At 37.0% G+C, this 13602-nt stretch overlaps 1 protein-coding gene across 2 annotated transcripts in view; it reads right to left on the minus strand.

The window, feature by feature from the left end:
* Positions 1 to 12330: 12330 nt before the first annotated feature.
* Positions 12331 to 13602, minus strand: part of LOC148027489 (sphingoid long-chain bases kinase 1-like) — a 67052-nt gene continuing 65780 nt past the window's right edge. The window contains exon 9 of one of the 2 annotated variants that reach the window (XM_087689210.1): positions 12331 to 13145. In XM_087689210.1, coding sequence (XP_087545336.1) covers positions 13002 to 13145 — 144 coding nt within the window. In that variant the 3' untranslated portion in view covers positions 12331 to 13001. The remainder of the gene's footprint in view (positions 13146 to 13602) is intronic. The other variant, XM_087689209.1, reaches the window with a different exon arrangement.

The raw sequence follows: 13602 nt of genomic DNA on the forward strand, positions 1-13602 counted from the left end.
CAAGACTCAAGTGGCCAATGCCGAGAAGTTTCCAAGAGGTTGCCCAAGTGTTGGACGCAATGTCACAAATCGAGATTGAGGTGAGATGGAGCAATAGGGAGGGTAGGACAACTAGGTGCAAATCACGTTGGCTATTCTTGTTGGACTTGCTACTACTACTAGCCTCAAGGGTGGCTCCTCAATGCCGGGTAGGGTCCAATGTAGCCTTGGGACAAGTCTCAAGTGGAGGGAACAAGCGAAGACGCGAGGTAGATAAGATGCATACCATCGAAGGTGAAGCCATGGCGATCATTTTTGATGAAGAGCTAAAGCTTCCAAGTCCAAACTGAAGTAAATTGAAGGGAAGAGCTCCTCGATCTCATCTTGGATACCAGTTGAAGGGTGGAAGCCTCAAGTGGAAGCCCACAAGTAGAAGTAAGAGCTATGGTGGAAGGAGCAAGAGAGTAAGAGCGAGAGAGACTAGATGTGGAAACTCCAACATCTATAATGTGTGACTAGCCTTCCCCTTATTCAAATGTCATTGAAAGAATAAAGAATGAAGTGACAGTGATGGCAGTTGGTGTACAAGTGTGCATGTACTGTTAGTGTAACTAATACATGGGCGGTTAGGCACAAGTGCCTTTGCCCCCAACATAATGTTGGGCAACAAAGGGCTATTAAGATGCTCCGATATGACCCCACATAGTATACAGCCACTTCTCTACGATTGATTATCTTTGCTCACAATGTGGACTTTGTAACAAAACTTCAACAGTATCCTTTACTAGACAAGATTTGACTGGAAGAAGAGCTTCACATCACAAAACTTCAACACTATAACAAAACTTCAACAATATCCTTTACTAGACATAAATAAATCACTCTTTTCCATTTTAAATGAATAAATTTTCAATATTACAAAACATGTTGCACACCATAAAGGAGCAATTGAGCCATCAACCATGCCATATAACTATAATGTTAGAAAAGATTGCAACTTTTCTTGAGGTAGGAGAGGTAAGTAGTACAAGATAGAGATAACATAGCTCAATTATCTCAAAAAATTTTAAATGATGAAGTTTAATTCCTTGTACAAAAAGTTTTGTAAGTTAATATTTGTTACTTTTATGTAGATGACATGACACAAGGGACAAATCTAATAGTCCTAGCCCCTATTAAAGACACCAAGAGTGAAGACATGATCATCTTCACTATGGATCAATGTATGAAGTTCAACTTAAAACAATGGCTCTATGACATTAGAGAGCTAAAATGCAAAGAACAATGAGCTACGTAGACAATGTGATTGAGAGCAAAGACATGATAAAGAGAGTGATAGAAAAATGTGGTCTAAGAATCTTTGCAAGAGCAATATGTGGACCCATTAGTTATGTTCGGTGTAAGGAGTTCATTATATCTCACCAATCACATGTAAAAATTGGGTTTGTCATGCTCCACATCAATAGTGCAGTCACAACTTATGGCATCACAATCATACCTGGTCTTGTGAAAAAAGCACTAAGGATTGGGCAAGGTGAGGCTAATAGGACCAAGAAGGCTAAGATTGTAACAAAGCAATGGAACAAGCTAGACATATGCCAACATGCAATGATACTTAGGGCCATAGTTTAAGAAGGTTTGCACGTAATTGCCTAAGTCCTTACATAGTGTTCACCTACATAAGATCTAGTTCATGCACCACTAGGATACCAAAGAGACTCATGGAAGATATACTTGTTGGAGGCATTGTTAGACAAAGATTAAATGACTTATGAGTAGAATTTTCTCATGAAGCCATTGTAAGGGCCGAAAAGGTTTAGCACAAGAACCTAGATGACAAGCTAACAAGTGTAGATGTGGCCATAGTGTATGTGGCAGTGTCCATTGATACAACCTTGGCAAGACCAAATGCCCTCTAACCTATCAAGAGACAAGCCTAATAAATCAAGCAATCCAGAGGGATCCAAGTCCACCAAGGGAGCTCTCATCTATAGAGGACATTGGTGCCACCTCTTTTGAGGAAGGTAGATCTAGAGAGTAGGAGGAAATGAGGCAAAAGTGATCAGTTGAGAAAAGGAAGAGAAATGAGGCAACCAAGCTTGCAAAGGAGAGAAAGAAGAAGCATTCCAAGAAAAGAAAGAGTGACAAAAAAATCAACCTCTTGGAGTGACTCATGACAAAAAGTAGAGTTTAGAGCCACTGGAGAACACTCAAAGAGAGAATTTGAGGCCAAAGAGGTAGCTTGTGCTAAGGAGCATGTGGACACATATTGCCATGAGAATGTGTTTTGAAGAAGAAAAAGGTAGTGGAGGAAGCACATTAGCAATCACATCTAGTGATCTCCAAAGAGTACTAGCAACCAGATACTAATAACCATATAGGAGCTACAAAGAGAAATGGCTTAAGTGATCTCCAAAGAGTATCAACAACCATATATGAGCTTCAAAGACAAATGGTCTAGATGAAGAATAAAACAAGTGAGGATGCAACAACCACAACTCTAATTAGGTGATTGATCAATCAACTACTAATTCTTCAAATTGACCTAGCAGGATAAGCTGTACCTTTGAGGAGTGTGACCACTCTTGAAAGTGAAGAGCTCAAAGAGATAAAACAAGGGTCATCAAAGGGTGGCAAGATCTCTAGTTTTAGCTGGATGAGGAAAAGGCAATGCATTGTGAGTATGTTCAAGCCTTTACTCAAGAACTCTTGACAACATCGGTGAAGCTAGAGTCAATGACTAAAAACATGGAGGAAATGAGAATGATAATGGAGAAAATGAAACATCTAAAAAAGAGAAATGAAGAAGCTAGGAATTCAATGGCCAAACTCACAATATCAATGCAACAAGAAAAGCCCGATGCAACCACCTTAAACAAAGAATTAGAGGAAGCCTACCGAGCTCATGAACCACAAAATAGCCTTCACGGAATGCCATAGACACAACCTTGATAAGAATGGAAAAGAGTGTAGAAGAGGAGGCATGAAAAAGTGTAAGGGCTAAGGACAATCTCATTAGGAGGATGACCACTTCTTTACCAAGTGCATTGCAAAGAGAAATCTATTAGAAAGAACAAACACTGTAGTGTGCAAACAGATCATTCCTATGAACGAAGAGTTTTATAGGAAGGCCATTCTGCTCATCATATTGTTGTCTATAGAAGATGTGGAATCAAAATTTGAGCTTTTATTGGCTACATCCTCTCTACAACATGACATTGGCCAAGAGGTTAAGGTATCAACCCATGAGAAGGGTAAAGAAAACTTTGTGGAATATCTTAAACACATAGGCCATGTCAACCAAGTTTAGGAAAATGGGAATTGTGACAATATCTTAGACACCTCTCAACCATTTGTTCTAGTCCATATGAGGAGGATGCTAGAGAAGCCATGGAACCACAAAGAGCAGTGCCACCACCATTAGACTATGTAGACCCATGGGATTCACCCATAGCGAAAAATGATGAGTGAAGACTTATAGGAGCTACATGAAGAACTAGAGACTTCTGTGTATAGATGATCAAGATTATGAATGTGCAAACATAGAGGGTGTTAGATATCTTGACCTTGATAGACCCCCAACACTAGAGGGACAAGGAGAAGGCATTGAAGAAGCCCATCAACAACTCTAAGACTGTCACAAGTCAAATGTTTCCATAGTGTTTGACTTCAATGTCTCACAAAAGCCATGGTTTAGAAGGGTTCACCCTATCAGCACTATCGAGACTCTTATCAACTTGCCTCAATATGAAGCCTAGAGAAGCTTGGAAGATGAAACCAAAATGGCGCTACTTTGTCCTAGAGGTAGAAAAGCATGCTTGGTTCACATTTTAGTACTCTTCTCCAATAGAAAGTCGATAAAACTCATTGTCTGTGTCCAAGAAGGCACCATTTTGATTGCAATCCATAGGAGCTTGAGAGATACGACTTCCCAAAGATTCCCAATGTATGTGTGTTATAGAACTTGAAATGGTATATCTATTCCAACCAAGGGATCTAAAGGAGTCCTCCACCTTCATCATAAAGTTTACTAGTTGCCTAGATCTAGTATTCATCATCACCTTCAATTGCTTGAGGCTCTTAATGAAGTTTTTGAAGAAAAAGCCAATCATGTTTAAAGACAGATTACCACCACTCTTCTTTGATGTCACCATCGAGATCAATTGAGTTACAATGGCACAACTCCATCTTCGAGCACTCCTATTCAAATTGTATTGCCTAGAACTTTTTTACCACTCCTTTGGATGTAAATTTTAGTTTTGTTTATTTAAAAATTGATGAGTAAAAAGAAAATATATAAATAAAAGGAAAAAAAGAGACAAAAGGAAGTAAAAACTCCAACTTAGACTAGGCGTACTCATAACCATTGCCCCTTGGGGTCGTCAAGTTACAAGTGATTGGTGGCTTCGATCAACAAGCTAGCACGCCATCCCTAATCTTCCCTTGTTGTACAAATTACCTCAAGGGTAGGACATCCTAGGCTTGCTTGGTAGATGTGTCACCCTAGATTGCATCGTAGTCTATAGTCCTTGTCAACAATAATCATCCTTTTCTATCCATCAAGCTCCATGCACATTTGGGACTTGGACCTTCTGAAGGTTTCCACACTACAATGAAAAAGCATGCAATGGGATTGAAACTTGGCTAGCAAGGGGTATAAATTTTAACCCTTATAGAAGAAGTTGGTAGTACAAGCCGACCTCAATTGTGAAACATGTATGCCTTAGTGAGGTGTATGCTTTTCCTTTTCTAAAAATACTTGAATCGCGTGATTCACCAAATAATGTAACACATCTAACATGGATACACATATTTAAAGAAAATCATCAAACCATTCATTTTCCTAATAAATCCCGATTTTCTCAAATTGTACTACCCAATCAAACAATTGTAGTAGATTGCCATTAGTAGTGCAAGTTCACTTTAGAAGAATCAACAACTTGATGGCAAGGCATTTAACATTGAATTTTTCACAAGCAACAAACATGTGAAGGCCAAGGAAAAGGATTGGAGCAAATGTAAGAGGAAGGAGAAATTGGTTGCAATTGAGAAGAAGGAAAGGGTGGCAAGGTACACTACAAAGTTACAATACGAGAATGGGACACTTCATAAAGCTTTCTAGGCATACGATTATTGAGCAATCTTATGGAGGAGTGGAGGAGATCGAAAGCTCTACATGTTTATGTACCTTATCATCATTAATTGGTGATAATCACAAAAGATGCAACAAATGTGGGCATACTTTATACCCAAATGTAATATGTATAAATATTCCAACAACTTATGATAGCGAAATCTTGCCTTTACGTTATCTATTTGCACATCCTTACTTATACCCTTTGATTCAACATTAATGAAAAAGTTTGTGTAGAAGGTGAAGCCACGACTTTAGTGTGCTTAACACAAAACATGTTGGATTTATAGATCAAAGTGGAAAATTTAATCATGGGAATTTTAGAGACATGGATTACATGTGCTAGTCAAAGGACTCTCACCTATTTTATTCACCACATCAAACCATCATCATCCTTAAGTAAATTTTGTGAAAAGTTTCATATGTGCATGACTTTCTAGTGATTGCAACATGTTGACAACACCTTATTAACAATACTTGGGCATACATCCATGCTAGCAGGGAGCTACCTAAGAAGTTAGGCTTTCTCTAATCTCGTATAAAAAAGCTTTTAAATTTTAAAGTCTTACTTTCACATTGTCCTACTTTTGTCGAGTTACATGGATCTCCCTAGCTTGATAATAATTAATTTATAGACCTACTTGAATGATTTTTGCTTAAAAGGCCCAAAATGCTCATGCAATTCCTTAGCTAATTGCTCATTGTGATTTAAATGGCTAATTATAGATACCCTATTATTGACATAAGAAAAACTTGTGATAGGCCTAAGATATGCTTCCTAGCATACAAAAGATGTCCATGGAGGTATCACCAGTGAATGTAGTGAGAGTACATTGCTATTTAGGCTAATAGGTTTGAAACTTTTCTAGCTTCAATTTTCAAGGTAAAAAGGGACCCCCATGATTTCTTGATTGCAAATCAATAATGAATGATTTATTAATCAAACACCAAAACTTATATTTAAAATGTTTTAAAACTAAAATTGTTATAATATCCAATGTTTTGTATATGTATGGCATAAATTTTGCGATTTCAAGCTCAAAATTTTAGTCCAATTACCATAAAAACAAATCTTGTCACAAAGACATGGTCATTATAAGGGAGTCTCAAAGGTAAATAAGCCTTAAAGAGTATTTAAGCATGCATCTTGATGTCTTGCAATATTATTAATAATGTGAAATCAAGATTTATCTAATCTAGAGCATGCAATGCAATCAATCATCAATGTTTTAGTTGCTATCTTGTTTGCTTAGCACACTTGTTAATTCCTCGTAACCCACCATGCATAAACCACCATTTTCTAGATGTGATGAGGAATCGATTAGACCAAAGATAACTTTTCACCACCTAGATTTTATTAGAAGTGTTACCCTAATGCCCCCCTCAACCTTAAGTTTGTGTAAAAATAATTTTGTCTTACTGTTTTGTAACTTCTAAGGTAAATTCGGCACTTCAAGCACTTCCAAAAAAGAAAAAGTCATATAAGATCTATAATGACAATACTAAATATTTCCAAAAGTAGTGACTACACACAATCTGTGACATGGCAAGAGCTGTGTGGTATCAAAGTTGTGCATGGCAATGTAAATTATTAGCTTCAAGTTAGAGGTTTGTTGCTTTCAGATGAAGACTAGGTTTCTTGGCATCAACATCGACTAGCCTCTTATACCCAAAATTTGGCATTAGCACATGTAGATATTGAGTATGGTTGGAAGTTGACCTTGTTAGTTGGTTAGAGAAACTCAACAATGTTTGATCATGGTGGTCCTTGGTAAACATGAGTGCAATATCTAATTCTCTACTTCTTTTTGCAATAGTGCTTTCATGCACACATACCAAACTATGGTATTTGAATATGTCTCACATTTTTCACAAAAACTCGAGTGCTTAAGTTTTATGTAGTTTTCTATATGTAAAGTCATGGTTTAAGTGCATTTCTAGAACCACAAGAATATGCTACCTTCATATCTAAAGTCATTGCTAGGAGAGTTTTGAGGGATATTGAAATTGAATATTTAGATGTTGAGTATAGATAGATGTTGACCTTTTGTTGGTTAAAGAAATGTGACAATGCTTGATTATGTTGTTCATGGGTACATATGGGTGCAATATCTTATTTTCTTTTACCTTTGTCCTAAGTTTTGATTTCTACATAATATCTTTAGCCAATCATATAATACCTCAAACCAATCATGTGTTACCTTGAGCCTACCATGATTTACCTCGAGTCTAAAGACTCTTAAGTTTTTAAGTACCTGGGCTTGTATTGAACTTGAACTATGCTATTAAAGTATGCATTCCCTTTCTCCACTCTCTCTCAAGCATTATTGATTCCTATCATGGAAGAACATTGTGTCTATATAGCAGTTAAAATGAACACACACACACACACACACACACACACACACACACACACACACACACACACACACACACACACACACACACACACACACACACACACACACACACACACACACACACACACACACACACACACACACACACACACACACACACACACGTGTCATAAAGTCATATTTGGGAAATCACCATGTAAAGATGTTAACTTTTTCTAATTGTGTAATGTGCTCAAAGCACCACAAGAGCTTGCTACCTTCTCTAAACTTGTTGCTAGAAGTGCTATGAAGATAGTGTGGTGATTGTCTTCATTGCACATAGGTGTATGCACATATGTAGCATATATGAGCATAGAAAACACTCCTATTATATGAACATGCGAATTCAAGAAGTACCACAAATTTCACCACTAATGTACTCACACAAGAGGAAGGCACAAAGTTGTGCCCAATCTTTATTATGCACCAACAAATACACGAATGTGGAATAATTATATGGCAACAAATATGAAAATTTGGAGTATCAGAAGGTACCTATTTTAATGCCACATGGAGAGAGTCTCTAGATAAGCCACATGCAATTCCAACAAGGAATTTAAATTATCTATATAAGTTCAACCATACGTTGGAAAATCCCTCTCCTTTACCTTCCAACAACTCTCAAAGCTTAACATACAAGATTCCCCACTTTTTGGGAAACATACATATCACCACCTCTAAATGCTCGATGAGGAATAAAAGGTTACAACTACACAAATGAGTTGTGGATGCCTAGACTTGGCCAATAAATGGATATGCCCTGAAGTAGCATGAAGAACACTTTTCAAAGATGAAAACATGGACAAAATCACACTCTCATGAGTAGCAATAGATCACCAATATCTAGGATACTCCATAAAGGAGACAACCATGCACAAGCTCTTTCCAAAAAAGCAATCCTCTAGTATTTGACTAGATGTGACGGCAAGCTATTGCCAAAAAGTGCCAAAGAAGCATAATCATGCCCCAAGCAACTAAATGTGACTAAGACTCAATTTACCATTTATTAAGCATTAGTATCCAAGTTTAAAAAATAGTTGAAATACATAAGAGCATCTAATGCAAGCACTCTTGAAGGGTATATTGGACACTCCCCTCTCAAGCACTTCCCAATAGTCCCTTGTTTGACCATGTGAACTACAAAGTGTCTTCATGTTGCTAGTAGAACTCCACATTGGAGGGGTGACCCATTGACTAAGAATTGGATCCTCCAATGGATCCTTGTCAAGCAAATCTCTATGGGGGTTCTACCTTTGAACACATGAGCGTGATAGATCTCGTAGCTTCCCAATAGTGAAAGCATGTGATGTTACAAGCTTGCACCTTATAAGGAAAAACTCGATGAAAATGTGCATATATAATGTTATATTAAAGTGCAAGGAAAACACCGATAAAAAAGAGTTGGTTCTCAATGTCCTCTCTTTTCATAAGACACCATAGTCCTCCAAGTTGATGAGTTTCCCCAAGAGTATACACCATACAAAGTGCCGTTAGTCTCTAAGAGATTCCAAGGACTTGTCACTTTGGTTCACTAATTTGCACTAAGGCACAATTGCAATAAAGATTGTGCACAAGCCAAAATATTCCAACTATGGTATTTTTTCAAGATCATTATGAAATTGCAATAGTCATGCCATGAACACGATCCCAATTATGAAAGGAAATGCAAATTACTCTAAAGGAGGACTAGACTAACAACATGTGGATACTCAAAACTAGGTATCAATATCAATGTCTAGGCATTAGCCAAAATTGATATGCAAGCATCAACGTTGTTAATAAGAGATACACAAATACGACTTTCTAAGGAACATATGAACTTTTAAGATCAACCATAACCATACGAGATCAACTTTTTGCATGGCAATAAGACTTGAAACTCATCAATAATGTGTGATGGGAATGACGTCCAAAGGTTGTATTTTCCTACCATAAATTTAGAGCATACTAGTAGGACATAAGTACATGCCATAGACTTTGGATTGGCCTTGGGGATTGTGAACAATGTCGAATTAGATCCACAAGCTCGTAGAAAAAAACCTCCAAGTCTCTAAGAGATTCCATGGACTTTTGCATTGACATACATTTGCAAGAATAATTGTACACAAGCCACAATATTCCACTTATGATAGCAACTTTTCTAAAGGGGATCCCTAGGGGTTTGTAGTAGTGTGCCATGAATGTGATTCCAAGCACTCGTTAAAATTTAATTGGGGTTAAATTGTCAATGTCAAGGCATTAGTCAAAAACAATATGCAACCAACAATGACTTTCTAGGTAACACTATTTAAGATCAACCACAACCACACGAGGACTTCTTTTTGTATGATAGTAAAACATGAAACCCATTGACATGTATGTGTGACAGTGACAATGTCTCAAGGTTATATTTTCTTATCATGGATTTAAAACATGCTACTAGTAGGACATGACAACATGTCATAATTTGTGAAGGCCTAAAGACTCTCAATAATGTAATTGTGATAATACATGACTAGCAAGATTAGCAAAACTTTTGGTAATACTCTATTCAATGAGTGGTTTCCTTATTTATTAAACATATGACAAAGGGTGGATCCTCTACTTTCACCTTTAATTATGCGGATTTGACATTTTATTTACAATGTGAAGAAACCAATCTATGATCAATAGCAAGAATTAAGATTATGCAATATACTTTTTACACTAGTCCTACATGCATCATACATCTCCAAGTAATAGAAGTATGTGCACACATGCACATAATACTAATGATCACAACGAAAAAACCACACAATCACTCAACCCTCAACATGATGTTCAATGTTATCTCTAAACATATTAGGTCGCAAACTCTCATAAATTCCAAACTTGTAATAATTACTTCTCTCACTAAGTGCACTTAAGTTTTGTCGTTTCATAATACGAGTGGTCCCATCATTTTATCTTGTACAAATTTGCATTGTGTGATTAACTATGAATCAATCTAGATTTCTATTGTCAATCAACTTCTACAACTATCTTCATTGACCCAATGGAGGTTATCACTTGTCCCAAACTCTTTTGCTTGACAATTCTCTTTCCCATCTCCTTATAGCTCACCCACACTTAAATATGGCCTTTGCATGTAAAATTGACAACTTGTGCAATCAATAATTGACTCATTAAACAAGCTCTAGGTTTTGGCGAGGTGCTAAGGTTCCTATGTAAACATCTGACTTGCATAGTATTTACAAAAATTATAACAGTGGTTTCAAAAGCCATATCAACCACTAGGGTTCCACAATGCCTAGAAATGATCATGGGCATCCAACATCCATGAATTTGATTACACTTTACAACATTGAATATTGCTTCCTTGGATACTTTCCACAAGTTTTATCCACAAGATTACAAATGCTACACTATGGTAAATGAATTAATATATCTTAATTATAGGATGCTTAGAGTTTCACACATTGAAAATCCTTTTGGAAAAAAAGTGTACAATCAACTTTAATGTAGGTATGTTGTTATGCTCATAAGACATGTATAAATTTCAAGCTTTTGTGTAGTACTCCATTGTGACCATAGTTATGCCAACATCCTTTGGCACTTAACTAAGCCCAAAGACAAGGTGGAGAAAGGACTTATGTGGAGTCGAAAAGCAAGATTCCATCTTAAACTCTAAAAAAGGAAGGCATAGTGTGCAATGCTTATCTAGCTATGACATAAGCTTACTGGATAGTATAGATACCCTTAACATTTACACACTTCATGTTTCACACCTACATCATACTTCAATTTTTATATCGTATGTTTCAAACCAACCAATAGATTGTTCTTAAAACTAACACACTTGATGCTTGGCACCTAGATGATACTCTACTCTGAGCTAAGTTTTTCTATAGCAAATTGGTTTCAAACCAAGCATAGATATCCTTAGCACTAACAAACTTGACACCTACACGATACTCTGAATTAAGTCTGTTTGACATATTACCTATAGATATCATTGACACTAATCATATCATTAACACTAATAAATGTGATACTTAGCACCTACATGATACTTTGAATTCCTTCTCTCTGCAGCAAATAGGTTTCAAACCAACCTTTGAATTCAAGATGACATTGACATTAGCCTACAACCAATCAAGAAAATCCCACAACTGAACAATCATTATTCTCTTATCATCTACCAATTATAGTGAACAACTTGATGGATGCAATGCCATAAACCAGTACAGCACAAATTGCACGAATCTTGCTACAATATAGTTCCTGTTCTCTCTAGCAACATGAATTGTGCTCATCCATTTGTGTGATTCCCAAGTGAGATTGTAATATTGTTTCAAGCTTCCAAGATATGGTCTTTTCTAGTTTCCTCCAAAAGAGTTCCAATGATAAATACTACAAAGCTCAAATCACAGCACACCCACCCTGGATTTGGACTTGACGCCAAATGCTAAATATTTTTCCACCATAGTGCCATTAGACAGGAGAGTGCACACATGGATCAACACGAGCACCTGAACAGACTTAAGCATGGTAAAGGGACCAATTTACTGACATCTAAGGGGTCCACATTATCTCTGTTCTGAACAGACTATTAAAAATCAAGGCATGTTGCTGGTATTAAGGAGTTCCATCAAAATGTAAAGCCTTTAGTGACAATCATGCAACTACTTATTTTGGGTTCTTGGTGATGCTGAATAAGAACACACATATGCACACATGTACACACATTTGCTTCAACAACTAGTTTTATATAGAATTATTAGGGCTGTATGGATTTGGACCAGACACTCGATTATGCAAATCATGCTGCTCTTCAGTTGTTTAGTTTTAATTCACAATGATACGTCATGCATATTGAGTTCACACATTGATTTAAACATCAGTTTCCAAGCCAAATATACATTGGGATGTTTGGGGTTGTTAATTAAAGCAGCCCCTTAGCTCCAACTTTAGAGATGATAATTTGCCTTCTGTATGATTGATCATCTGGTCCAACTTCAGGCTTTCATCGAGCACTTTCCCCACAGGTAACAGAATGTTCAACTCCAAGAGCAGCTGTGTGTTGTCTGGTTGTGAAGCAGACACTAACACTCACATAGCATCACAACACTTTCCAAATCACATAAAACTACATATTGGATCCCTGGCAGAATAGAGCACAAGATCTAAATAGAACTCTATAAAATGCATCATCTTCAAATGCCTTTGTAAACAGCTGAACCAGCTGCCAAATAACATTTTACTTGCCTCTGGCTTAGTAAACATGAATTATTATAAAGAAATATACCTGGTCTGTAGCCAACAACTTGGCTTCACTGGCATATAATGAAACCTTGAACTGAAAACTTTGGGGAGATTCACAATCTACATTATGATACACAACATCTTCCACCCAAATCAAAGGGACGGTTCTTGTACCTCTTCAGAAGAAAGGTAATAAATAAGAAACAAAAAAATACACAAATTCTCCTGCAATTACAGATTATACACAGGACACAAATCCCATACTCCTATTTCCGAACAGGGTTTCCAATGAGATGGCACTGATCTTCAAGTAAGGAAGTCGATATTGGGCCATTCAGATCCAACAGCTCTCCATCGACTCCACATCCTTTATGACTGCTATCCCCAGGGGTAAGCTTTACTGATTGTACCTATAAAAGTGGTAGTACTGAGTTAGTGGTACCATTTCACAAAGGATGTTCAGTCCCCTTTAGATAATAATTGTTATGTTTTATGTAAAATTAACCTCTAGATTCCAGTTAAGCAAGAAATGAGAAGCTTGCAAGAAAGATTTTGGCCTTTCAAGTGTGGAAGTAGGAGTGAGGAGAAAACTCTCATTCTGTCTAAAAATTCATCTGTGAAACATTCGCCAAGGTCTTTTAAATTTGGTTGAAGAACCTCATCGAGCACACAATCTAAGAACCCAACAGATGTCATAAGGCCATGGCTCATGAGACATGATGATACCAGAAGGTCCAAAAGAGGCAATCCTTAACCCTATGGACCTTGCATCCATCGTATACTCATCATCTTGTTTATACAACATTCCTTCCAGGCTCTTTCCTCTGACTTTTTCATAGAGCCTTATTTCACCCAGGCCTTGGTTCG

This window comes from Lygodium microphyllum, chromosome 12 (assembly GCF_053477565.2).
Source record: "Lygodium microphyllum isolate KBCC chromosome 12, Lygodium_microphyllum_v1.1.10, whole genome shotgun sequence".
NCBI classification, from domain to species: Eukaryota; Viridiplantae; Streptophyta; class Polypodiopsida; order Schizaeales; family Lygodiaceae; genus Lygodium; species Lygodium microphyllum.